General features: G+C 36.4%; 1 protein-coding gene across 1 annotated transcript; it reads left to right on the top strand.

Moving 5' to 3' along the window:
* Window positions 1-873: 873 nt before the first annotated feature.
* TRIP11 (thyroid hormone receptor interactor 11) lies at window positions 874-26,239 on the top strand. The gene is made up of 20 exons (XM_079309911.1): window positions 874-1,396; window positions 3,865-3,941; window positions 4,918-5,028; window positions 6,085-6,360; window positions 7,169-7,237; window positions 7,935-8,100; window positions 9,958-10,320; window positions 10,990-11,030; window positions 11,994-12,197; window positions 12,888-15,917; window positions 16,127-16,267; window positions 16,478-16,671; window positions 17,465-17,628; window positions 17,924-18,027; window positions 18,266-18,365; window positions 21,258-21,339; window positions 22,126-22,240; window positions 22,759-22,881; window positions 24,124-24,271; window positions 25,617-26,239. Exons 1-20 carry the CDS (start codon window positions 1,258-1,260, stop codon window positions 25,823-25,825), a joined length of 5,856 nt encoding a protein of 1,951 aa, XP_079166037.1. The 5' UTR covers window positions 874-1,257; the 3' UTR covers window positions 25,826-26,239.
* The last annotated feature ends 1,131 nt before the right edge of the window (window positions 26,240-27,370 follow it).

The following is a 27,370-nucleotide window of genomic DNA, read 5'->3' as shown; positions in this document are numbered from 1 at the left end:
GCCTGCGTTTTGTGTCTGCTGCATTCTCAGACTTACAAAAATCTAAGATTTCACCTATGAAATGCTCTTCTCAGCTTCACTTTGCCATTCATGTGGTGCTTCAGTTGTACATCTTTTAATGTAGTTATCAATTTAAAATGAGCAATGAGCCAGCTGTCCTGTATTTTATTTCCAGTATCAGCATTTTTTTAAAAGTATCATTCTGACTAATACAAAACTGTTTTTTCTCTAACAGTGCAGTATTCCTTGTAGTCCAAAGTTTAAATATCTCACTTGATCAAAAAACAAAAAGAACTTTGAATCGGAGCAGTTTTGGGGTTCTGGCTGGAAATACAGGGTAAAATCACAGAATGGATCAGATTGGAAGGGAGCACAGTGGGTCATCTGGTCCAGCCTCCCTGTCAAGCAGGGTGATCCCAGGATTTGCACAGGATTCAGATCATTCCTGAGTATCTCCGTGAGGGAGACTGCACAGCCTCTCTGGGCAATCTGTTCCAGTCTGCAGTCACCGCACAATGAACAAGTTTTTCCAGATATTCAGGTGGCTCTCCCTGTGCGTCAGTTTCCGCCCGTTGCAGAAACCTTGTCCTGTTGCTGGGCCCCAGCGGGAAGAGCCGGACCCAGCCTCCTGTCACCTCTCCTTGGGATGGATCAGGTGCCCTCAGCCGCCGCTTCCCTTCCCTGTCCTCTCCATGTACATCAAAGCAGCCGGGGCTTCAGGATCCTGTGTGTTTTGTGATAACACATATTCAAACACAAACCGTGTCTAATCTCGTGCACACCACGCCGTTTTGCTGATGGCCCAGGTCGATCCCGGCAGGCGAGCTCCCAATAACCACGCGGCGCTCACACCGCCACGCACGGCTCCCCGCGCCCTGCCTGCTGCTCCGCCGCCATCCCGGCATCCTCTGCTTCCGCCGCACGCCATATCCGCCTCCGAGGCGGCGCTCTAGCCCGGGCCGCCGCTCTCGATGGTGTTTGGGAGGGGTCATGGCGGCCGTTGAGGTGGCAGTGGCCGGAGCCGCCGGGAGGAGTCGCTGAGCCAGGACGGGACAAGACAACCCGACAGGAGCAGCTGAGCCGGAGTAGCCGGGAAGATGCGCGCAGCTTTGGCGGAGCAGTGGCCGAGTCCGCTGTGCTGAGCCCGCAGCAGGAGCTGCGACCCGCTGTAGCGAGGAGAAGGGAGGCGGAGGCGGCTCCTTGGCCGCAGGGTCCGCCCGGCAGGGCCGAGCGAGGCCCGGAGCGCTCCGAGCCGCGATGGCGTCGTGGCTGGGCGGGCTGGGCTCGGGGCTGGGCCAGTCCCTGGGGCAGGTGGGCGACAGCCTGTCCTCGCTGACCGGGCAGATCTCCAGCTTCACCAAGGACATCCTTCTGGAAGGCGCGGAGGAAGTGGGCGGTAAGGGGGGCTCGGGACGGGCCTGGCTCCGCCAGGGAGCTCTTCCTCCTCTTCCTCCTTTCCTCCTCTTCCTCCTTTCCTCCTCTTCCTCCTCTTCCTCCTTTCCTCCTCTCCTCCGGCCGCCGGTCGCTCCACCGGACCCACAGCGGCGGGGCCTGCGCTGCCCGCGCCGGCCGGGGGCAGCTGCTCGGGGCTTAGTGCCTTTCGCCAATGCTGCTGCCGTTGCTGCCTTTGTTTTTGTTTTTATTCCGCTCTCGATTCCGTGATCTCAGCATCTGGAGAATATACAAATATATTCCCAGGCTTTAATAGGAGGTGTGAACCTGTTTTAGGCTTATTATTCAGGGGTTTATGAATTCAGTGAAGTGTTACGTTGCTCCAGATTGACAGCACTCAAACAGCACTCTTTTTCCTTTCTGTTTGCTTAGTTTATCTAAACTAAGTTAATTAGCTGGTTCTACACCGGTTCCATAAAACTGCAGAGTTGTAGTTACAGAGGTTGTTTTGTCACTGGTGTGATCTAAGTCTGACGTGTCACACAGGCAAAAGTTCAATGTTTGTCATTGTTTTGTTTATGTTTCATTTGTGCCCAGAGAAACCTGTCGAGCTCTACAATTCTCCTACAGCTAAGTAAGAGAGCATGGCCCTTGCTTTATAAGGATTAGAGGCTAGAACGATTTGTCTTTATAACAGAAAGTTAGAAGAAAAAAACAGAGACATCAGAGTAAGATATTCTAATAACCAATAGTAAATCTATTCTAGAATATAGTATTTTCTTCATATTTTAACATGACTTTGGTTACAAATTTTCGAAAAAAACTTCAGTAAAGCAGTTGTATAATGTGGTAATAAGTATCAACAGATTAATATCCCTAGTATTGTTTACTATCTTGTAACCATAAATTATTTTAAAAGTTAGCTTTCTCAAAACAGTGTTAAGAATAGAAATCAGCTAAGGTTTCTTAAATGTGAAATTAAGCAATTCTGCTTCATTTACAGTCTCTCATCTATGAAGCATTGTGGTAGTATATTAGAGAAACATATGTTGGGTAAACTTTGTTGGCAAGCTGATATAATGGGTCTCAATGGATGCCCTTTTTGCTGCACAGGTAAAATACTCAGAGTAGAGAAAGTCTGACAACGGTAAATTTTTTTTTTCGCTTTTCTGAAAGACTTACTTTGAAATGTTTTAAATTTCAAAATATGTAGTAGTTTAGTTTTGAAAGTTATTTTGTGTTCCTGAGCTGTACAGTCATCTAGGGTGTTTGGTTTGCTTTTTTGAAAGATAAATTGTGAATTCAAACATTTGTGTATGAGTTTGTGCAAGAGAGATGTACTGATCTTTAGTAGTTACTTCCAGGTGTACTTCACAGCTGAATAGTGCTGTGAACAACTTCAGCTTCCTAAAAATTTCAGGGTAGTACATTCATATGAGTGACTAGACTCAAGGGTGTAAAAAATCTAATGGCATCCAAATACTCTTCTCTAAAGACCTTTAAATACTGTGTAGCCTAAACAACACTTCTCAAGTACTTCCTTACATTTTGGGTTTTTTAATTTCCTAATTGGTAAAAGTTTCTGAGATTTTAATTCTATCCCTTCCATTCAGTGTTTTGACTCCCATAAACTCCAGTTGCTTGTGGATTACAGACATCGTTTTCACAGTTGTCATGTGTAGAATTTTGCCTCTGTAGTGCTTGAGCTGTCTCAGTTTTAAACAGCATGTGGGAAATTATGAAATACATTATTTACTTGGAAATTGTACTTATATCAAATTTTGAAGTATTGTCAAGGCTGCTTTATAGTCAATTGAGGATGATTTCTCATTTCTAAAAGGAAATATGGTGTTTCTGTCTGTTAAAGGTGGGACATAGGAAAATTAAACATAGTCAATTTGAGGACAATTGATCATTAAAATGTATCTGGAAATATATGCTTTTTCTGTTGGATAAACTAGGATGGTAGATGTATCACCTGTTTAGAGACAATGAGTCTTATGTTGATGTTTTGTTACATGGGTTTTGTTGGATGTGGGTGATTTGATTTTTATTTTGAAAATTCAGTTGCGGTTATATGCATTTAATGGAATTCATTCTTGTTTTGAAACTTTGCATGGCATTACAGAGAAACAACTCTCAGGTCAGGAGCAAGTATGAAATGAGAAACAGATTCAGGGACACAAAATAGCCAATTAAAACATTTTTATCTCCCTTACTTTAAAGCTTTAATCCATACTGATCTGTTAGAGTTTTGATTTGATTTAAAGCCTAAGTATAAGTGAACTAAATTAGATGCAGGAAGACTGTCTTAAAAATAATTCTTACAGTGGTCTGATAAAAACAGCTTTTGCTATTTACCTAGGAATGAGCATTAAAGCAGTAGCTGTCTGAAGTAAGATATGTATTAATAACTGGTCTTAACAGATTGAAAGGACTGTAATTAAAATGAAAATTTTCACTTTTTTCCAGATGCAGCGACAGAACTCCATGTGTCCAATGCTAGACTCAGAGAAATAGAAAGTGTTAATGCAGCACAAAAGTTTGAAGTAAGAAACTTTAGATCACTATGGTAATTAAAAGCAGTGCATAGGGTTTGTTTTATGTGAAGTTTAAATATTGCACTGAAGTTGTTTGTCTCTGGGTAAATCCGTAAACAAGGGTGACAATGGTGTTAGAATGTGACTTTGGTTTTGTGACAAACTGCCATCACAGTTAGGGACACACATTTTATTTGTGTAAACATGTGTCAACACACATGTTTATTAGTGTATGCACGTGCTGCAAGTTTTCATCTTTTGCTCACTGTGACTGTCCCTGCCCTATCAGGTGGACTTGGACTGGGGCAGTAGGCTTAACTCTGAAAAGAGTGAGCATTTTCTGTGGTTTTGTGCTCTCTCTTGTCCTACTGTTTGGTCATTTTGGCCCAGGCTGCTCGTGCTCCTCCAAAACCACTTACAAATCTCACATACCCTGATAGAAAGTGACTTTCTGCACTCTTATAAAGGACTTGTTGGTCTTGTGACTTTATTATTTGTCTCTAAATAAACAGCTTTCATGTATGCCTTCAGGCCTCAAGAGCACTGTGAAGTTAAGATACTATTTTGGGAACATAACTGTTCTTGCTTGTCCTCTTTCTAGTTTCTTACCATCTGCTCTTGGCTGAGGTCAGAGAGAAAACACTGGATATTAACTCAAATTTGCACTTAGTGACTGCTCTTAAATTCTGCCTATGAATCTTGTTAAGATTTGATTCAGCCTGGAGTTTTTTAATTCTTGGCATTTATCTCTGGTCATCACAAACCTTTTTCTGAAAGTGAGCTGCTGTCCATGCCATATAAAAATGGAAAGCTTAGATATGAGCATGATTTTGGGCCCACACATTGCTGTTATTGTGTGTTTTGAATGAAATAACATGAAAAACCTGTACAATTTAACTTGTTTGATATCCAGTAGCATTGTGCTTTCCTAATTCTTTAAGGACTGTTCTGAGTTTACCAACATTCATTTCTCTTTTTTTTCTAGAATGATAGGCTGAAAAAAGTCTGTAGTGACTTAGAAGAAAAGCATGAAGCAGCAGAGCTGCAAATAAAGCAGTTGTCTGTTGAGTACCGCAATCAGCTTCAACAGAAAGAGGTAGGACACAGTAAATTTCTCAGTATGTCCAATAAAGTTACCTGTTGTCCTGTTTAAGGCCTTTGTTATAGTTTCTCTTCTCTTTTGGTGGAAATGCTATTCATAGCTATGGTTTCTTGCTTTGTTAATGTAGACTGTGACATATTTCATTGAATTGTGTAATGTCAAGCCAAGCTGCCTCAATAGTTGAGACAAGAGAAAACACTCTGGGAATGTCATGCAGCTGTCAGAATTTCTGTTGTTTCTGGGATCACTGTGAGAACACTCCACTGCTTTGTATTTCTGATTCAGTTGCTTTTAAAGAAGACAACAGGAACAAATTCCTATTTGAATCAATTATTTTGTCTGTAGATATCATTATTTATCTTACCATATATAATTAAAGAGAACAAAGCTAGCTTTCAAAATTTGTGAAGTGTCCTTTTGTGATGGAAGCATCAGATTTGTAGCCTATTGTATAACATGAGATCTTATAGACCTAAATGAAGAAAGTTGCCAGCATGGTGAGAGTTACACAAAAGGGGGTTTTATTTATGATTTATTCACAAATTCATGTGGCTACTAGAGGAAGCAGAACTATGAGATGTATAAAATTCTGCTAAGTACAATAGCAGAGCTGTTACAAGAAAATTACATGCAGCTAATTTCACTTTATTGTAAATAAGTAAATTTTCACTACATTGAGTTGTTAAGAAATCAAATGTAATAAAAATAACTGGAAAAGAATCATATGTTGCTTAACTTTCACATCTGAATACCCGCTTTTTATATTTAAATTTTTTGTATAACCAGTTAGCCTGGATGTTGTTGTACTGCTTGTGTATCTTGGCTGCTAAAAAAACCCTGTGTCTTTGTGTGAGGTGCTTTATAATACTTGAGCTAAGGGTGGGGTTTTTTCTCCATTTTGGGAATGTTTGGAGGTTTTTTTCTTTTTTTAGTGAATGTGATCAGTTATTTATGCTGGAGCCTTTGGTTCACATTTTATAAGGCCACAGAGGGTAAAGTAAAGTCTATTTTGATATTATTCAAACAATGCATTTTACTTTATATATTCAGGTGGAAATCAGCCATTTAAAAGCCAGACAGAATGCACTACAGGAACAACTGCAGAAAGTACAGACAGCTGCTCAGACTGCTCAGTTGGGAGCTGGTGTTTTGCCAGCAGCCACTGCATCGGCCTCCTATGTTCCAGAGGTCAGACATTCCTCAGGTTTTGAAGGAGATGACATGGATTTTGGAGATATAATCTGGTCACAACAAGAAATAAACAGATTGTCCAATGAAGTTTCCAGGCTTGAATCAGAGGTTGACCACTGGAAGCAGATTGCAGTGGTGAGTGGTTTCTCTTCTACCCTGCCCTTCCCTCTCTCCTACAAATTATTGTTTTCATTGCATTTCGTGGATTTTTTGAAAGTCCATGCTGAAAAATTTCAAGAAGCAGTGTTTCAATGGAAAAGCTAAAACCTTTCATGCACTCACTTGACTAAGGACACATTCAGTGGCCAACTTCCAAACGCTTTTTTGTGATGTTTTTATGCATGTTTTGTCAAGTTAGGTAAAGGATTTAATGAACATTTACCTAGAGTGCTACTTCAGGGTTTTGTTTTTGTTCAGCCTTTCAAAACAATACTTCCCTTCTTCCTGGCTACAACAGTGATTTTTGCTCATAGCACAGTACTGTTCAAAGGAGAGGTTGGATACTTGCGTACTTTTTATACTTTCTCTTCTCCCAGTCCTTGATACATCATAATGATATAATTCATGGTCTGTTGAGACACAAAATAATATAATCTTTCAAGCTGCTGCTGATGTGAGTTACCATTTTTCAAGGTATAGCCTGATTTTGGAGGTATGCTTTTCTCATGTGAAAATACTCAAAATTAGGCAACCCTGTTGTCTTACTATGAGCAATAATACACCTACTCCAAACTTTTACTTTTAATAAAAACCCATGAAAAATTAAAATGTTTCCATTAAAATGTGGGGTTTTTTTAAAGTCAAGATTACAGTGGATTTTTATTTTGCTTCATGTTACCTTTGTTGTTTTCTACTTTTGAATACCAGTAGAGGAACCACTTAGATAAAAACTACATCCATCTATCACAGTTTTCATATGGGTATGTCATTTGGGTTTTTTCAGTCTTCCAAAGTGCAAGGCACAGATGATGCTGAACAAAGTGAAATATGCAAACTACAGAATGTTGTTAAGGTAAGATGACAAAGTAGTCTTCTTCTGCTTGACTCTTCATGGTTTTGCATGTGGTCACAGGACTTGTGAATATTTTAACTAGCATTATTATAACATTATTAAAAATGCACAGGGGCATGTAGTAGCATAGCAACACTTCTTCAGTCAGCAGTACAATTTTTAAAAACAGTTACTCTGAGAAAGGGTCTTTGTATGATTTGATAATTACAGTATGTTAGCTTGAAACAGTGACATTGGTACTGACCAGGGTAAATCACTTGGTGAAGCTGTTGAGTTATGAGACTGTATTTTAGATACACAGAATAATTTCTCTCTTCTCAGAAATATATTGCCTTTTTTTGTTGAAGGTGCCAAATACGGATTTTACATGTCATTCTAGAAATGTCATTACTAGAAATTCATCCTAGTTTACATACTTTGTTTGTAAGACTAGAATTGCTTTACAATGGTTTAATATTTACTGTTGTGTAGAGCATACTATATGTGTAAACATATTTTTTAAAGGATTTTCTTTCCACACATTTAAAAAAATCCCAATCAACAGAAATCAAGAAACTTGACTTTTGTGAGAAATCTTTCAATAAATCTTTTAATTAGACTGGGGAAAACTTTTCTTTCTTTTGTATTGTATTATTTCTTTCGTAAGAAGTCACTGTGCTGCATTTTGTCATTTTGTTCCTCCTATGATATTTTGTAGGAGCTCAGACAAAATTTAAGTCAAGAAATAGATGAGCACCAGCATGAGCTGTCAGTATTGCAGGATGCCCACAGACAGAAGTTAGTAGAGTTAAGTCGCCGACACCGAGAAGAGCTGCTTGAATATGAAGAGCGGATTGAAGAACTTGAGAATCGGTTACAGCAAGGTCTCTGTTACCACATGCTTTCTGTTTTATTTTATGTAGAGTGAATTTTGGTTGAATATGCATGTAGCAGTACAATAGATATCAAGTATATGATGTTTAGAATTTGGATTTCAATTTCAGTTCAGCTTCATGTTTAAGGCACATGCCCCATATCTTTTATTCTCTCTGGTTGGCTTGAGCACTGGAATGACAGCATTTGATCTGTGGCATGTATCAGTCTGAAGGGTCGTTTTCTACACATATCAATTGTTATGTTCTGAATTCTGCACTTTCTGGGTTGAATTTTTAACTTACACTGAATAGATGTAGGGATGAGACATACCAAATTGAAGGTAAGAAAGTAACAGGACAAACAATAGTTTTTGTGAGGTGTACTCTGTACCAGTTGGGTTACTTGACAAAAGCTCAAAGATTGGGTGGTGAGACACTAGAACAAGTTGCACAGAGAAGTTGTGGATGTCCCATTTCTTGGAATGTTCATGGCCAGACTGGATAGGACCTTGAGCAACCTGATCTAGTGGTTGGTATCCCTGCCCATGATGATGCAGGTGTTGAAACTAAATGTTCTAAAGGCCCTTCCAATCCAAATTATGCTGTGATTCTATGATTGCCCCAAGAACCACACTGTAGTGTGTGGCATAACTACACTGTAGAAGCTCAGTAGTTCCCACAAACAACTTCTTGTTGCCTTGTGTTTCATACTCCCTAAAAATAGTGTTGTCAGTTAGGTTTCCTCAAGAGGCTTCTTTACTTAAATACAGAAGCTTTGCCTGTAAACCTCTATATTTACCTGGTGACATTTGGACTTCTGAAGAGTGTATATTCTCCTTTTGGAACGAGAGATCTGTTCTTCTTGGAAAGAAGGGAAATATTATCACAGCTTCTCTAACTTTAAAGGTAGTACTGATAGGGAATTTATTTCTGAAAGTCAGATGCCTGTTAAGATGTAATATATTTTTTCACTTCATGTACTTACACCAGCAGGACTAATTTAAGGAAGATGAAGGCAGAAGTCCCTTATCTTTTACATTATCACTTATCTGCAAAATAAATACTGCTAGTGACTTTTGAAGAGCTAGAGTATTTTATATTTATATTTTGTTCATTCTGTCTGACAACTTAATAGGGACTAGGGGCAAGTGTTTGAGCTGACACAGAAGTGAATTCACAAGGGTCATGCTTTCATTTAACTTTTTTTTCCTGCACTCTTCTGATGATGCTTTTTTGTTCTCTATAATTTGCCTGGAAATTATAGAAGATTGTACAGAAATGAATGTCAGTATAGTATGACAGTATAATGTATCCTTAAAAAGGTTAATTCTGATAGATGTTTTTCTTCAGTTAAAAACCTTTGTGCATAATTTAGAAAATTATTTGGAGCGAATTGTTCCCTATAACAACCATTTGGCAAACCTTTGCAATGTAATTAATTAAATTATAAATGGATTTTGCATCAATCTGATTTAGATGGGATTTGATACATTTTTCTTAGAAAATTGAGAGGTTCCAAATCCTGGTAAATTAGATTGTCATTTCGTCACTAAGAGAGGTGGGGATCAAGTATTCTAATCTAATTCTAATTAAATTGCAAACAAAATATATCTTGCAACACTTACCATATAAAATTATTTTGAGCCAGGCATGTGAAAGTATTACTGGTATGACAAGTAGCTTTTTGAATATATATAGCACAGCTTCAAATGTTTAATCTATTTAACCAAGCTTTCTGTTGATGATGACCATGTCTTTGTTTTAGTCTACCTCCCTCTGTCAGGAGAAGAGGTGAAAGAAGATAAGTAAAAGATCTAGAAGTGATGATTTTGGTTAATACTGCAAATAATGTCTTTTGTCTTTTAGGTGGTGTGAGCACTGATGCCATGGATGACTCTAAAATTACTGAACAGAAAAATGTAGCTCAGAGTCTAGACGGAGGACAGGTGGAAGAGTTGCAGGTTGTAAAGGACCTAGAGGATGAAATAAGAACATTAAATCACAAATTGTCTTCTGCCAAAGCAGAAAACGAAAATCTTCTGAAAGAGCAAGAATTTGCAAAGTTGGAAAAAATCCAAATAGCACAAGATTATGAAAAGCTTAAATCTGATTTTAATGCACTTCAAAGATCTGTGGCAGAGCAAGATGCTGTCCTGAAAGAGCAGAAGCAGCTCCAGTCAAAGACATCACTACCACAAGATGTTGTCAGCCTACAGCAAGCATTGTTAGGTATTAGGACTATGATTTTTTTATTATTATTTTTTATTTTATTGTATTTTCACAGGTCTTTACTTTTAAAACTCAATTTTATTAATTTAAAACTGAATATGAGAATATGTACCTTTAAAGTATGGCCATTTTAGAAAAGCACTGTCCATTGAAGTAGGGTGAAGCAGAAAAGAGCATTGTTAGGACTAGTGTGGTTATCATAGGGTTTTCTGATGAGGGAAGTAATCACGTCTGCCAACTGTTTGGTAGGGTTTTTTCCTTTAAAAGTAAGTAAGCCTCAATAGAAGTTGTTTGTTTAAATTAAAAAAAATGTTTTTGTGTGTGTCTATAAAGGTACTCAGTTGCTCATATCTTTTTAAGAAAACACTAGCATACCTGTTTAAGAAACATATCTGTAGGTAGAAAATATTTTAATATTTCATAACTGATAAACTTTAGTACCGAAGTTCCCCCTAATGTGGGATCAGTTGTGAATGTAATACTCTGCTTTGAGGTGGTGAGTGATGGGATGTTTGAATCTTTTATGGTACTGGTGCTTGTCATCACAAAATGGTGTGAAACTATTCTCTTCTGATCAACAGAGTGCTATTTGGGCAAGATGGGAGAATGATTTTTGTTTTATTGTTGTTTGAAAAGTAGTAAATTATTTGATTTCATTTCCCTTTATAGAAGCAAGAAATGAAATAGCAAGACTTTCCAGTTTAAATCAGGTAAAGCAAGTTCTAAATTAAGCCAACAATGAAGTTCATAACAATAGTAATTGATCGAAAATATTTTTTGGTAGCTTGTTTTTTGTTTGGTTTATTTTGAACACTTGCATTTCTACATAAATAACATTGTAATGTAAAACAAAAAAATGTAGTTTAATTCTGTAATTATATGTGGAATTTATAGAAACAATACAATTTTTACTTGTGAAACTCCACAGTGCATTCTTTTAGGAAAACCATTCAAGTTCCACTTGTCTCATTTTTACCTAGAAAGCTGTAGCATACGTTTTTAAACTACTAATTATTTTAAGATGCTATTATAATTTGCATTCTGTAAAGCATGTCATTTTTCACTTCTGCTTTACCATGTTTCAGTTTTGGCACTTACCAGTTGTGAAATATGTGCACATATAAATCCACATCTCTTCTGTGTAGTACTCATAATAATACTGCATTCCATCTTACTGATGAAGTGAAGCAGTGGAAATAACACACCTTTGGTTTTTGGTGTTGTTGTCTTGGTCCTTTATAAACTCTCAGACTCGGTTTATTTTACTTTGTATCCTGTAGTATTTTTCAAGTTTTTCTGTGCTTTGCATGCATTCAAGAGTTCCCATAGCATTTTTCATAATGATATTTTTTAAATGCCCTTGATTCAAAGTTCCTGTTACACCCTGTAGCCTGCTCTGTTTAGGGTGTCTTGCAGTTACAAGTTTATTCCAGCTGTTAATCCATACCTGAGAGGTGCTCACCATACCATGACTTTTTGTGCAGGAGTTTATAAACTGCACTCCTAAGTCAAGTAATGAAGAAATAAATGTCTATGTATGAATGGTAGAGAGAAATACTTCACAGGAAAGAATTTTTAACTGGGATAGTATTCATGTAGGCTTAGAGATTCTAACATAATTTCAGCAAGATAAAGTCTGATATTTACAATTTTTTTTTTTTTTTTATTTTGAGGGACTTGAGAAGGAACTGACAAGTGCACAACATAAACATGAGAATATTCTTTCTTCGAATACAGAGGATCAGAATTCAGAAATAAATCAGTTAAGACAAGATTTGGAAAGGAAAGAACATGAATTAGATGAAAGTGTTGCTGAAAGAGAAACATTAATAGCAGAGCTGGAAGAACTAGACAAGCAGAATCAAGAAGCTACTCAGGTAATAAAAATACTATAATTATTGAACTGCTTAATAAATGTTTAAAATTCTGTGTGTATGCGTGTTTGTCTTTTAAGTTGATCTTTTATAATATTTTAGAATTTTTTATTATGTTGAATATTTAAGTTACTTTATTACAAGTTCCTTATAATATGAGCATTAAAAAAGTCACCAATAATATATAATCAGAATTAAATTATACTTTTTGTCACAGTTCCAGACCTGTGAATTTGAGTTGTAAGCCATGTGTTTTCAGTTATTGATTTACCAATGATTCATCTATGAAATTAGTCCAGACAAGTATGTTGAAACAAAAAGTTCAAAGTAGAATATGCAGATAATTCAAATGTAGTGCCACCCTTTTTAAAGCAATGAATGTTTGCTGAATTCCAAATGTCTTGACAAATTCTGACAGTTATTTATTTCTTCATTTAGGTAGTTAAGCTTCTCTTAGAGGTGGTATTCTGTCTTTTTTAGTGAAATGTAATCTGTCCTTATTTAGTATTTGGTTTTAATTAATTTAGCATTGACTAGTTGGTCCAACTTAAGTGACTTATGTTGGCAACTAAAAAACATTTTTTTCCTCTCAGTTTTTTTTTTTTTTTTTTGTTTAGAGGATAAAAGTAAATGAAATGAATAGTTCAGCTGGTTTTGCTACCCTAATGAATTCTGTTTTGTGTTCATTTCCAGCATATGATTACACTGAAAGAACAGCTGTCGAAGCAACACACAGAAACTGATAGTATCATCAAACAGCTGAAACTTGACATAGATTGTGAAAGAAAGAAAGTATCAGAATTAGAAACTGAGAAGATGAAAACTATTAAAGAGTTAGATAGTCAGAAAGAAAAACTAAGCCATTGTTCATACGCACTTAATGAATTACATATAACAAAGCAGCAGCTACAAGATAATATTAAAGATCTTCAGGAACAATTAAGGAAAGCCCAGGAGTGTAATTTGCATAGTAAAAAAGAAATTGGAGAGTTGCAGCAGAGACTGAAAGAAAGGGAGGAGGAACTTCATGTATCCTTGAGCAAGTTAAAAGAAAAAAGTAATGAGGAATCTAACTACTCTTGTCAAGATCTGATTCTGAAAGAAAGAGAAGTAGAAATTGAAAAACTACAGAATGATATTTCAGAAAATAAACAAATAAATGAAGATCTACAGAAATCTCTGTCTAATCTCAGGACAGAAAATGAAAAGCTGGTAGCAGCCATTGAAGAGCTAAACCAGGAGTTAAGTGATGCCATTTCTGAGAAAAAGAAAGTTTGTTTGGAAAAAGACACTGTTGTGGAGGCTTTGAAAATGGAAAAAAGACGTTTAGAGAGTGAATTAAATGAGGCAGAGAAGAGGCTTTTGGAACAAGCCCATAATTATAAGCAAACTATTGAGGAGTTATCAAACGCACGTAGTATGGACACCACTGCCCTGCAGCTTGAGCATGAGCGCCTGGTTAAGCTCCATCAAGAAAAAGACTTTAAGATTGCTGAGCTTCAGAGGACCATTGAGCAGATGGAAACTGACCATCAAGAAACAAAAGAGATGTTGACTACTAGTTTGGGAGGACAAAAGCAGTTGACAGATCTCATAAAAGAGAAAGAGGTGTTCATTGAAAAATACAAAAATCAAGCCTTACAGGTGAAGCAGGAACTTGAAGAATATATGAAAGTTTCAAAAAAGCAGGATGTCTTAAAACAGAACTTGGAGGAAAAAGACAGAAATCTTGCAGTCATGAAGGAAGAAAATAATCATTTGAAAGAAGAAATCGAACGCCTTAAGGATCAGCAAAGTAGATCTACACCTGTGGTTGAACCTAAAACTTTAGATATTATTATTGAACTTGAAAGTGAGGTAACACAGTTAAAAGTGATAAAGAATAATCTTGAAGAAGAAATAAAAGTTCACAAAAAAACAATAGAAGATCAGAATCAAGCAACAGTGAAACTACAGCAGTCACTGCAGGAGCAGCAAAAGGAAATAGATGAGTCCAAATTTCAATGTGAGCAAATGAATGTCACACATGAAAGACTCTCTTTAGAGAAAGATGAAGAAATCAAAAATTTGCAGAAAACAATTGAACAAATTAAAACTCAGTTGCACAAAGAGAGGCAGATTATTCAGACTGATTCTTCTGATCTTTTTCAGGAAACCAAAGTTCAGACTCTTAATGGAGAAAATGGAAATGAAAAACATGACTTGTCTAAAGTTGAAATTGAAAGACTGGTGAAAGGTATCAAAGAAAGGGAGATGGAGATTAAGATGTTAAATGAAAAGAATGTTTCTCTAAGTCAGCAAATTGATCAGTTGTCTAAGGATGAAGTTGGTAAACTTACTCGGATCATTCAAGAGAAGGATTTAGAAATACAAGCTCTTAATGCTAGAGTTTCCTCAGCTTCCTACAGACAGGATGTTCTTTCCCTTCAGCAGCAGCTGCAAGCTTATGTTCTGGAAAGAGAGCAAGTACTAGCGGTTCTAAGTGAAAAGACAAGGGAAAACAGTCAGTTAAAAACAGAGTATCGTAATATCATGGACATGGTTGCTGCTAAGGAGGCAGCTTTGGTGAGATTGCAAGAGGAGAACCGAAGGTTATCCAGTAGATCTGAAAACAGCAGTCAAGACATGTCTAGGGAAACTATTCAGAATTTATCCCGTATCATTCGAGAAAAAGATATTGAAATAGATGCCCTAAGTCAAAAATGCCAAACCTTACTGACTGTCTTGCAGACATCCAGTACAGGTGCTGATAATGGGGCAGGGGGTGTGAACAGTAACCAGTTTGAGGAACTTCTGCAAGAACGTGATAAACTAAAACAGCAAGTAAAGAAAATGGAAGAATGGAAACAACAAGTAATAACCACGGTCCAGAACATGCAGCATGAGTCAGCTCATCTCCAAGAGGAGTTACAAAAGCTGCAAGCACAAATTTCAGTTGAAAATGATAGTACTTCAAGGCTGCAGGTAGATTATAATGGCTTGATTCAGAGTTATGAACAGAATGAGAAAAAGCTGAAAAGTTTTAGTCAGGAATTAGCACAAGTTCAGCACAGCATAGGACAGCTTTATAACACCAAGGATCTTCTCCTGAGTAAACTGGATTTGGTAACACCATCTGTGGCAACAGCTTCCACCATTTCACAGCTTCCAGGTGCTCAATACAGTCCTCCTGAAGCACTCGGTGAGGAGTATAAACTTCTTCAAAATGAGTTGGAGCAACTGAAAAAAAAGTTGCAAGAAAAAGATTCAACTATTAGGATTCTTCAGGAAAACAATCAGCGGTTATCTGATTCTGTTGCTACAGCATCTGAGATTGAAAGAAAGAGTCAAGAAGGGACTGAATCAGAGATGAGGCAGATCAAAGAAAAACATGATGTGTTACAGAAATCACTTAGGGAAAAAGATATATTAATTAAATCTAAAAGTGATCAGTTACTTTCCATGAGTGAAAATCTTAGTAACAAAGAAAATGAAAATGAGCTTTTGAAGCAAGCTGTAACTAATCTAAAAGAAAGAAATTTAATTTTAGAAATGGATATTAAAAAACTGAAAGAAGAAAATGAAAAAATAGTTGCAAAGTGCAGGGAAAAAGAAACAGAATTCCGTGCACTTCAGGAGACTAATATGCAATTTTCAATGATGCTGAAGGAGAAGGAGTTTGAGTCTTACTCAATGAAGGAAAAAGCTCTTGCTTTTGAGCAGCTATTGAAAGACAAAGAACAGGTATGTACCTTCGTATTTGTGACTATCACTTCAAACTAGGCAGGTTCAAAACAATGTTCTTCCTGGATATTTTTCTGTGTTGCAGGGCTGTAGATGTCCTGCCCTTTTCCTTATTAGATCAGTAGTATCTTTACGCTCTTCCTGGTAAAGACTATGCCTCTGGTAAAATTGTTGGCCATGTTTTAAATATTTGTTTATGTCTTCAACAGGGCAAGACAGGAGAATTGAATCAGCTGTTAAATGAAGTTAAATCAATGCAGGAAAAAGCTGTTACATTTCAGCAAGAGAGAGACCAAGTCATGGTAGCACTCAAACAGAAGCAAATGGAGAGCAGTGCCCTGCAAAGTGAGGTACCACCAAATAATTTGTAGTTGCAAGAAATAAATGAAAAAAGAATAAGAAATTGCATCTGTAATATTTTTTGGATTATTTTAGTAGCAACCACTTATTAAAAGCACTTAGTACACATGCAAAGTGCTTCAATGGGCATGTGTAACATTTGCTTAATTTTTTTTTATAAGAAGTGATAGTTGAAGCAACTTAAGGCATGTTCTACACAGGTACAGCATCTGCATGAGAAGGAGCAGCGCTTAAATCAGGAACTGGAGAGGTTACGGAATCACCTTCTAGAAATGGAAGAGTCCTACACCAGGGAAGCTTTAGCTGCAGAAGACAGAGAGGTCAAGCTAAGAAAAAAGGTTTTGATTTTGGAAGAAAAACTTGCATCTTCATCTACTGCAGTGGAGAATGCCAGGTAGTTTTCTAAATATCACAGTTAACTAAACTGGTGCTGATGCCACTGTTATAGTGAGCTGCCATCCTGTAACATTCTAAGCACTTGAGAAAACAAAAAGATAGAACTTTTGTTACTAGAATCTGGAGGGTGATTTGAAATATGCTTGGCTACTGTCGAGAATTTAATGTATTTCTCCTTTTAGTAGCAACTGTTGAAATCTTATATCATCAACAGTGCTTAGAACTAGAACAAAAATCCTTAACCCATCAATTTAGTTGTGTGTTCTAAAAGAGTGACTTTCAAGTCAAGGCTTCAATTTGAAAGTCTTATTTTATTGTCTTTGTTTAAAAGACAGGTGTCTTTTAAGGAAGGCAGGAGCACCTCAAAAGGGAAAATGTAAAGCCCCTCCCTCCAAAGTAATAGCAACATATACTGAGTTGTGAGACTGGGTTTTAAAGTAAAAACTGATAAAAAGATCTATTGATTCATAGTAATTGAAGCAGACAACTAGAAAGAGATTATTTTTTTTAATGATGCTGTTATAATAATGAACAAAAACAAGGATTTTTTTCTAATGCATTTTAAACAAAAAAAGCTAATTGGGATTTTTTCTTTGATTGTCAAAATTTTGTTGCCAGACTTCTTTAAAATCTCTTTATAGCTTGATTTTGTTTTTTAAAGAGGAATCGGGGGGAAATGCCATAATTTTTGTAAATTGAGCTGAAAAAGTTTGGTAAGCTATTTTTTGCTGGGATTTAATTTTCTCTGTGGTAACTCCTTTTTTTAAGTAATGTATCTTGTTTTCCTTAAGTCATCAGGCTAGTCTGCAAGTTGAATCTTTGCAAGAGCAGTTAAATCTAGTTTCCAAGCAGAGAGATGAAACCATGCTTCAGCTGACCATCTCCCAGGACCAAGTGAAGCAGTATGCACTGTCTTTGGCCAACCTGCAGATGGTACTAGAGCAGTTCCAACAGGGTAAGGTTTGTCAAGAAATAGCAAATATTGCAACAAGTATTTTGCAACTGGAATTGTTACCATATTTTGGTGCTTTTGAAATATTAGTTACCTTGTTTCCAAAAGTGTTGTCTATTAAAAAACTTCTAAAAAACTGATTCTGTGAAAACTCTTGATCAGTATCTCGTTTATGAAACTTGAATTGCACATCTACCTCATGAAGACCAGATATAATAATGCTGAGGTTCTGCAATTGCATGTCTCAAGAAGAGTTAGATGTTGTAAATTGTTTTGTCTCTTATTTTAAATCCTTTAGAAGAAAAAGCTATGTATTCAGCGGAACTGGAGAGACACCAAAAACAGAGTGCAGAATGGAAGAAGAAAGCAGAAAACCTAGAAGAAAAAGTTGTATCACTGCAGGTGGGCTGAATAATTAAATTGAACCTTGTGAAACACAATTGTTAATTTTTCACTGAGCAAGCAAACTAGCATTTTTCTGCTGACCCTCTATTTTTTGGAGGTGTTTACAATCCGGTTATTTGAAAGAACAAGCGATTGCAGTCTCTTGATCTGCTGTGTCTGATGTGTGTGGTATTAGGGTAATTGTGATAGTGATCTCCCTGCTTCTCTTTTTGTCCCTTTCCTACCCTCTATTTAGGTGAGTTTAGAAGAGGCAAATTCTGCCCTGGATGCAGCATCCAGGCTTACTGAGCAGCTTGACATCAAAGAGGAACAGATTGAAGAGCTTAAGAAAGAAGGTAACTATGGTTTTTTTGGTTTTTTTTAATTTCTGCTTAAATTATTTCAAGCATCTGAGGAGACAGTGTAGTATTCTAGAAACTTAACAAAATTCATATCCTATGAGAGACTAATTCTGGTTCACATTCTGAGGACTTCCTTGTTTATAAAGCAAATATAAAAAAGTATGTTTACCTTCTGTTAGGCATCTTTCTCAAAAGAAAAACCCTGTAGAAGTTTTCTTGGGTTTTGGGGGTTTTTCCCTGTAAATACCAAGACACTTGATTTAGCTCTGCAAGTGTATTTTTCAAAAGTTAGTGAAATACCAAATGTTGTCAGATTTTCCAAAGTAGCTACCATATTCAACATAGATACAGAAATACAGTAAAGTAGAGATAAAGTGTGCAGTTGAGAGATGTAGAGGCAGCAGCTCTTGCACAGATGTGACTGCCATCTCTGCTGGATGCAGTGGTAACTCATGCTTTGAACATATGCACCTAATTATTTCTATTCCTTTTTAAATGATAATCAGTCTTACTCTTGTAATAAGTGAAGTTTTCTTGAAGTAGTCTTGCTTATGACAGCTAGGTGGTGTGAGATTTCATTTGAATGTTTTCAATATTCCAGCAAGAACTCTACAAAAAAGTTATTGCTTTTCTGCTACATATTTGAATGTGTACTTACTTTAATCTAGTTCTCTCTAAGTGCAATTTGGCATCCAGGTAAAGCATCAATAAGTGCTCCCTGAGTTCACATAATAATTTTATAAGCTAAATTAAATTTCAAACTGCTACATAACATACAACTACTGATCTGTTGTTGAATTTACTGATCTCTACATCTGTGTCTCACTACAGACATTCACAAGCACTCTGGATTGAAATTAACTTTGGCATAGGCAAATATTGCACTCTTAAATGGGAAGTTCTTTATTACTGTTTAATTTCTATGGTAAACCCTTGCTTAAGGAGGGGTTTAAACTTGGAGAGAACTGAGTATCAAGCAGTGTTGTATTGGTAAACAATTAACTTGATTTAAAAAATCAAAATGGAATTGTTGCATAAAGGAAACAGCATTTTAATTTTGTTGTAGAGTAAATCGTGATTTTTGTAGAAATAAAATATCACTTCATATTCTATTTATACAAGAAAACATAAAATGTCTTATTGCAAATTGGCCAAATACATTCCCAGACACAGTTTTGCTAGCCAAATCTTTTGAAGGATTTCTTTATGGATTTCTTTGGCAGGAGAAGTGATTTTAATGGAAAAGTTTAAAATGTACCAGATGCAGTTTTCTGGATTGCCATAAATGGTTAACAAATTACTGGAGACTGTAAATGTCTGGTTTACAGCAGTCCATGCTGAATTTTGGCTCAGGACCTTTTTGTTACTTAGTCTTTTCATACACCCAAAGTATGTGTATAAGTCCTTTTCAGCTGTAGGATTCTATTTTAGAGGGAAATATTCCATTTAAAAATAGACATTTAATGATAAAGTTGCATAGTCACTGTGGATGAAATATAGCTGTGTAGTGATCATGAAAAATTGATCTTCTTGGATATAAAATATTTTTTCATTTAAATTGTTAATATTTTTCATTTTGTTTAAATCATTAATGCTTTTGTTTTAAAATCCATCATAAAGGAATAGATTAAGTTAATAAAAATTGAAAAAGCAACTCACAATTGTCTTGCTTTGTAGAGAAATAGCAACAGTGTAAAATTTCATTGAAATTTCTTTTCAAATGCTATTTATCTTTTTGTGGCCTTGGTAGTATAACTCTCTTTATTGCCTTCTGTTCTGTGGATATCCAAATAATTCACCTATGTATGCTCCTGCAACTTTATCATTCTGTAATTATATTGCCTATGAGGAGAAAAAGTTCATCCTGTCTGCTTATATCTGTTGGGTAAAGTTGGTCTTCACATGGACAGTCTGTATTATTGTATACTTATCAAGTTTTTGTGTGTGAATAAGGCTTAATTGTACTTTTGTTAAGATTCAGAGGTAGTATCTTGCAGACCCTCAGTTTGGTGAGAAATTGCACTTCTGTAGCCTGTATGGTCTTAGGCCACCTCACATTCATTGACTTATTCTGGCCTATTTGTTGAGTTCTCAGGCCATGACACCTGACTGAAGTGTTTACCTTTCTGTAAGTCTTGTTTTTGATTCATGGTAGCTGTGGCCTTTCATCTCTTCCATTCATGTTTTTGTTCCCAAAAGTATGGGTTATCTTGCATATGTCTGCCTCTCTTGCCAGTATACTGAATTATGAAGCACAGCATTCTTTCTGCAATGTGTTAGTGTGTCCCAGCATGCTATTGCTGGAGCTTGCATCTGTCACAGGAGTGATAAAGGTCCAAGCAGATCAGACCCTCAACAAGCTCCTGATGTTGCTCTGCTAGCCAGTAATTAATGTAGAAAACTTGAGAACTCCTTGGTGCTTCAAAGACTGTAGCAACCTGGCAGTAGGATACACAGAATATCTGGGCTTGGGTAATAATTGGAGGTTAAGGGCAGAAATCAAAAAGATCTGATGCCAACATGGAGTTTGGTCATTATGTAAAAGATTGTCACTGCAGGATTATAGACCTTGCTGAAGAGTTTCTTTCCAGTATTATTTAGATAGAAAACAGCAGTTCATCAGACCTTCTGCAATGGATTTATTTAATGTGTAGTCATGTGCTTTGAGTATCATTCCTGAAATTACAGCTTGTGGTCTCAAATAGAAATGACATATTAAGTTGACACCTTTTTATAAAAAAATCGCATCAATTTTATGGTTTGGTTTTTTTTTTTATTTGAAAGCACAATAGCAATATTTCTGAAGGTATGTGTTATTGATAAATTTTGCAAAAATGTTTCAAAGTTTTGGGTTTTTTTTCTTTTGCTGTGATACTACATTTACAGGTGAGATCAGAAGAGAAATGTTAGAAGATGTACAAAATAAATTAATGAACCTTATGAACAGCACAGAAGGAAAAGTGGACAAGTAAGTCTTCAATGCAAGATTTGGTCTAAGTTTTTGGGTTTTTTCCTCTGAATGTGCAGATGTAGCACTCACAGTAGCAAGGGTAGTACAGGATTGTACTTCTGTATGTTGTCTTGTAATTACACTTTCATTATTTTGACATTTTTTAATTGCTTGGTGGTTGTAAATAGTCATTTTGATTAGTAAAACTAATGTGACTTTGGCTCACTGATATGTTTCGTAAGTAGAAGTGCACTTCTGTAGCATAAGCTCTGCAAATGGAGAGTCAAGTTCTTAATGTATTTAATAATGGTCAAGATGTGAACACCAAGCTTTTTCATGTGTCTGTATCTCCTGGATGTCATATGATCTCTTCCTTGGTCCTTTTCTTTCTTCTCTACCCAACAGAACTGAAACAGGGATAGGCAGATGGGCTCCCCTGTCCCCTTCATTGTCTTGGTTTGAGACTACACAGTGCTTTCCTCTTAAATACTCTCCTGAATCAAGATCTTAGAACAAGCATTTTTCCCTGATTGTAGTATGTACACCCAAATTTGCTCATGTTACCATTCGGTTTCACCTTACTGCATACAATATTGCTAATACTGTCCAAATCCATACTATGTAAGAAATGTAATGACTTATAGAAAGAGGAAATTGGTGAGATGCCCTTTAGTTATTTGTATTTGATGTGGTTATTTGTATTACTGTAAATTAGACAAGAGTATGAGGAATAAATGTATCAATATTATAATATCAGCTGTTACACAATAGCAGCTTGTATAAGTACCTTCTTTTGTTCTGCAGACTGTTGATGAGAAATCTCTTCATTGGACATTTTCATACTCCAAAGAATAAACGTGTTGAAGTGTTAAGGTTAATGGGAAGTATCTTGGGACTGAAAAAGGAGGAACTTGATCAGGTAACACTTGGCAGAGATCTAGACGCTTTCTTTTTTTTCCTCTCCTTTCCTTGTCTCTCCCTCCCTTGTCTCTCCCAGTATCCTTAACTGAAAATAACTGAAAATGTCACTGTCCCTGCACATTTTGTGGGGAAAGTGTGGTTTTTTTCTTCTTAATCTTTCGATAATGTTGTTTTAATAGGGTAGAATTCATTTTGCTGAGGAATATTAATGCAGAAAGCAAAGGATTTAACTTTGTGCTGTTGTGTTGTTACTTACAGAAAAGTAAGCCTGTTATATCTGTACCAGTAGTTATTGTAAAAATTGTGAGGCTCGTGTTTTTAAATAAAGAGCCAGGTTTTTAGGCTGTCAGTCTTTGGGAGGTGGAGAATATTGTTTTGACAATAATAATTTTTTTTTTAATCTCTAAGAGTGCCACATTGTTATGCGGCATTGCAGCTCGTATTTATTCACTTACTTTTATGTGCTGCTTTATTTTTGTTGTTTCCTAACTTTATTTTCTTTAAATACTTCTCTAGTTATTATCTGAAGAGCAAAGAGGTGTTACGAGATGGGTGACTGGCTGGCTTGGTGGAGGAGCTGGGTCAAAGAGTGTTCCTAGCACACCTTTGAGACCAACAAATCAGAACATTTTTAATAGTGTAAGAATTAATCATTCATTCTCTTGGTTTGAGTGGAAAAATGGGAAAGTTGCATATTAATGCTCATGTTTGGTCCAGCAGTGTATTGAGGTTCCTTTACTGATGCTGCTGTATCTTGTGTTAATTGTTTTGTGCAACTGCTTTGGCAAAAGTTTTTTTCCCTGCACTAAGGACAGTGAAAATTATACAGTGATGAGTCTTGGGCTAATTCAGAAGACATTTACTGTTCCACTGGTTCCTGGCATCACTCTTCTTACAGTATGGACTTCGTCTTGAAAACTACAAATGCTGGAAGTTAAAATATATGTGAGAGTATGGAATTCCACAATACTCAACAGTGTAGAAGACCATGACATTGTATTTTGATGCCTTTGTTCCCATATGTCCTTTAAATTTAAATTGAAAAGCCTTTTCACCTGCTGCAGCTAGTGCCTCTTATGTACAGCATATAAAACTGATACTCTAAGTTTTCAAATACTCTAAAGAAACAGATCTCATAGCATGATCCATGGGAGCAATTTATCTATGGAACTTTCCATTTGGCAGGCCAGTAAATAATGTACTCAAAGACCAAGCACTGAGGGATTGGAGTTTTTTTATTGACTTTGATTTCTTGCTCAGTTGAGCTAGAAATACTGAGAATGGATTCCTGTAAATCATCTTGAAGAATAGGGATTGGTTTATTCCCCCCTAAAATAGTGCAGGTACACAGGCCACTACAGGACTGTGGTCTGATTAACTGTAAAAGTAAGAGGAAAATTAATGCTTTTGTGTGACTAGTGCAGGCTTTAGTAAGCCACATTTTATCTTGTCATGCTAGCAACAGCTTAATCATTCCATGCTTCCTTTATTTGAGTTTCCTTATGAAATAAAGAATACATGAGCTTTAAGAGAAAGGGTTGGGTTTTATGTGTTTCTGGAGGAGAGATTGGTTGAGCAAAGACTAAGAAAATACTGTGATGTCAGAAATAGCATAGAATTCTTGAAATAACTAGCTTAAATCAGTAATGGTAGAAGTATGTGTATTACCTTTATAAGTTTTATATAAATTTCTCTTAGCAAAAAGAGTCTATATTTTGAAAATAACTTTAATTGTCACTCACTGAGGAATGCTTAGTAATAAGTACAAGTACAAATTGATTGTGGGCTGTTGACATATTTTTGTTTTATGTATGTATGTATTCTTGATAGTGCTTTTCACCAGAGCATTAGTGAAATATAGTAACTGTCAGCTTCTTACAGTCTTTTTCAGAACTGTTTGTGAAATTCCTTGAGACTGAATCTTGCCCAAGCCTTCCCCCACCCAAGCTCTCTGTTCATCACATGAAACCTTTAGGAGCAGCAGGAACTGGTAAAACTAGCAATACTCCACCTAACAGTCAAATGCAAGGTAATATTTGAATCTTTACACAGAACATAAATAACTAAGGGTAGAATTTTCAAGAGGTTTTTAATGATTTTGTACTTCCTCACTTGTAAATTATGAACTTGATTTCTTCTCCCCAACCATGTCCTACTTTGTCTTTTTTATTTTTTTTTTCTGATTGTTCTCCTGTTTCTCCTTCCCACTGCATCTATACCTCACTTTCTAAACTCTCCATACAGAGGATTAGAGGGACCAAATTCCCTTTGATATGGGAAGGATTTAACAGCACCTGTTAGAGCCAAACAGTTGCTGTGTAGACAACTTCGTATGGTGTAGCAGTGAACCCAGTCCTGATTTTCAGCATCCCTGTTGATCAGCTTGTGTTGAAGTGAGTGAAGAATGCAAGTAATACAAGTTTGCAGTGTCTCTCTGGTGTGTAGAACCTGGTTGCTCTGACCAAAATAAAATCAGTTAAATGTATGGCCTGGTATGAAATCTTTGTAAGCTGTGCAGGACTGTTGACTTTGATTTTTCTAAGAGAACACTTTGTCTTATATTATGCATGCTAAATTAATGTACTTTTATCTTAAATAATTTAAGATTCAAATCTTTAATTTAACTGGTCCAGTTTGTTTTTAATTTTTTTACATGTGTTTAAGACACACCTTAAAGTTAAGATTTCACTTTAATATAGGCCTGCTGTTTTGCAGGATTGGTTTGTTTGAAATTTAGCTATAAACTCAAAAACTACAAACCCTGGACACCAAACCCCTACATATTATATGTATGTACAGAGAAAGGGAGAGATGCTGAAAAGCCCTCTTTCAATTCACTTAAAGTAGCTGGATATTACGAAGTGCAGTTTATTTGTGGGGGTTTTCTTGGGGCTGGGGAAGCTGTGCCATGTCTTGGGAAACCTTCCTGTGCTCTGCGTTGTAGTGCATGTGCCAGGGCCCTTACAGCTTTCTACAGTGCTGGAGTCAGTGTGACAGATTCTTCATGTCTGGCATTGCAAAGGTGAAGAGAACTGCAAAGGGTGTTCATGTTGCCTGTCATGTGCACATTTTCTTGGCTAGCTTGTTACAGAATTTTGGTGGTGGACTTGTCACTGCTGGGTTAACAGTTGGACTTGATTTTAAGAGTCTTTTTCAACCTAAATAATTCTATAGTTCATGGGAGTAGTCAGAGACGATAAAAGTCTTTGAAGGTGTCTACAGTCCACAGCAAGATTTTCAAGGACTTAAATGTTGCAGAAGTAATCAGCAGTTCTAGAATGTCTCTCTGGACAAATGCTGAAAAATTAGATAGATTTAGGAATGCTTTATACCAAAGTGGTTTTATGGTTGGTTTGGGTTTTCTTGTATTCCAGATTCTCCAGTCTCAGGAATGGGTAGAAGACCAGATGCAAATCCATTTTTAGCACCTCGATCTGCAGCGGTGCCTCTCATAACACCAGCTAATAGTTCTGGACATCTGCTTATGAAACCTATTTCTGATGCATTGCCTACTTTTACACCACTGCCAGTGTCCCCTGATGCCAGTGCTGGTGCTGTGTTAAAAGACCTCCTAAAACAATAGATGATCTTGTATCAGGATGATGATGGTAGCACTTTAAGGAAAACGAGAACACTATGTTGTATATAATTTACCACAATGAGGCCTTCTGTAAAAAATGCATTTGATTGCAATTATACCTTGCTTCTCTTGTACTTACAAACTTATCAGTGCTTCAGAAATTCTAATGGTGGAATGAATAATTGCCTTCTGTAAAGCAGGCATTCATTTTGGGTGTGGGTTAAATATTTAACTGAGAAAAAAGAAATCTATCTTGTTACTAGATTGTCACAAGACAAATTAAAGGATTTTTAAACCTTAGGTATACCTGAGTTATTTCAGATATGCATAGACAGCATTAACTCTTTGGTGTTGAGATTTGTTTTTCCATTCAAATGATCTGCCATCTACCTTCAAGAACCAGAACTAAAAAAATAATATATAAAACACTCAATTAATGGTGTTTATTTCATGTTATGTTTTTGATGTGTATTCCATATTTACAAGTTTGATTGCGTTTGGGGGCAGTTTGAGGCACATTGATCTCTTTGCACAATTATTTGATATACCCCCAACCCCAGACTGTTTTCAGCAGTCTAACTCATCAGCACCAAGGAGTTAACTAATGGCAGTGAGGCTTCACATCCATGTGAAGAGTGGGTAATTTAGCAAGTGATACATTCACATATACAAAGCCACTGTGCTCTAATGGTCCAAGGTGTATATTTGAGAGACTTTTTATCTTGCAGGATTTTATACATCCAGATATAGACTTACAGCTTGAATACATGTATAGAATTAAAAGGGAGGAAAATGCTTGCTTATCTCCGATGTGTAAATAGGTCTTTGCACAACCAAGGCCAAAGTCAATTATTCTGTAAATTTTGCTGTGATAACTTGTACACTTTGTTTAGCAGGTAAAGAATGAAGTTGCATACTAAAGAATAAGAGTCATCCTCATAGTGAATCTGAGATAAAACATCTTTCCGTTTCAAATGTGTAATTTCTAAGTCTTTTTATATGCCTCTCCTTGTTAAGTCAGTGTTAAGATAACTGTTGTGCAAGTTCTATATTAGAACTGTGAACTTTCTTCATTTTCATTAAGGTCCTGGACAAGATTGTTGTAAGAGTTATATTTAAATAAAATTAATTACTGAACTTGTACAGAATCAACCAAAATAATGCAAGAAATCTTTGCATTTATTTATATACAGGTCAAATAGTGAATTTTTCATTGCCTTGAAACCTAGCAAAGTTTTTTTTAATTGCTGTGCTTACCTTAAGAGCTGTTTGAAACCCTTTTCTTCGGTATAGTAATGTTTCATGGAAGACTTGGCAACCTTGTAACTGGATTGACCTACAGTATTGGATTTTGATTTTTAAATTTTTTACCCATTATGGACAGTTAGGCTGTTTGATTTCTGAAGAGATAGCAGCAACGTATTTAGTAAAGTAAATTCTCTTTATGTAATAAATGTAATAAAAATCTCAAATTACCTCAGCTGAGAATACTGCAGTTAGGTACTTCAAGTGTACATCTTCATTTAAACTGGACTGGAACAGCTACCT

The sequence above is a fragment of the Erithacus rubecula genome (genome assembly GCF_903797595.1).
Source record: "Erithacus rubecula genome assembly, chromosome: 6".
NCBI lineage: Eukaryota > Metazoa > Chordata > Aves > Passeriformes > Muscicapidae > Erithacus > Erithacus rubecula.
Note: the sequence above shows the minus strand (reverse complement) of the source record. Positions and strands in the feature narration are given on the sequence as shown.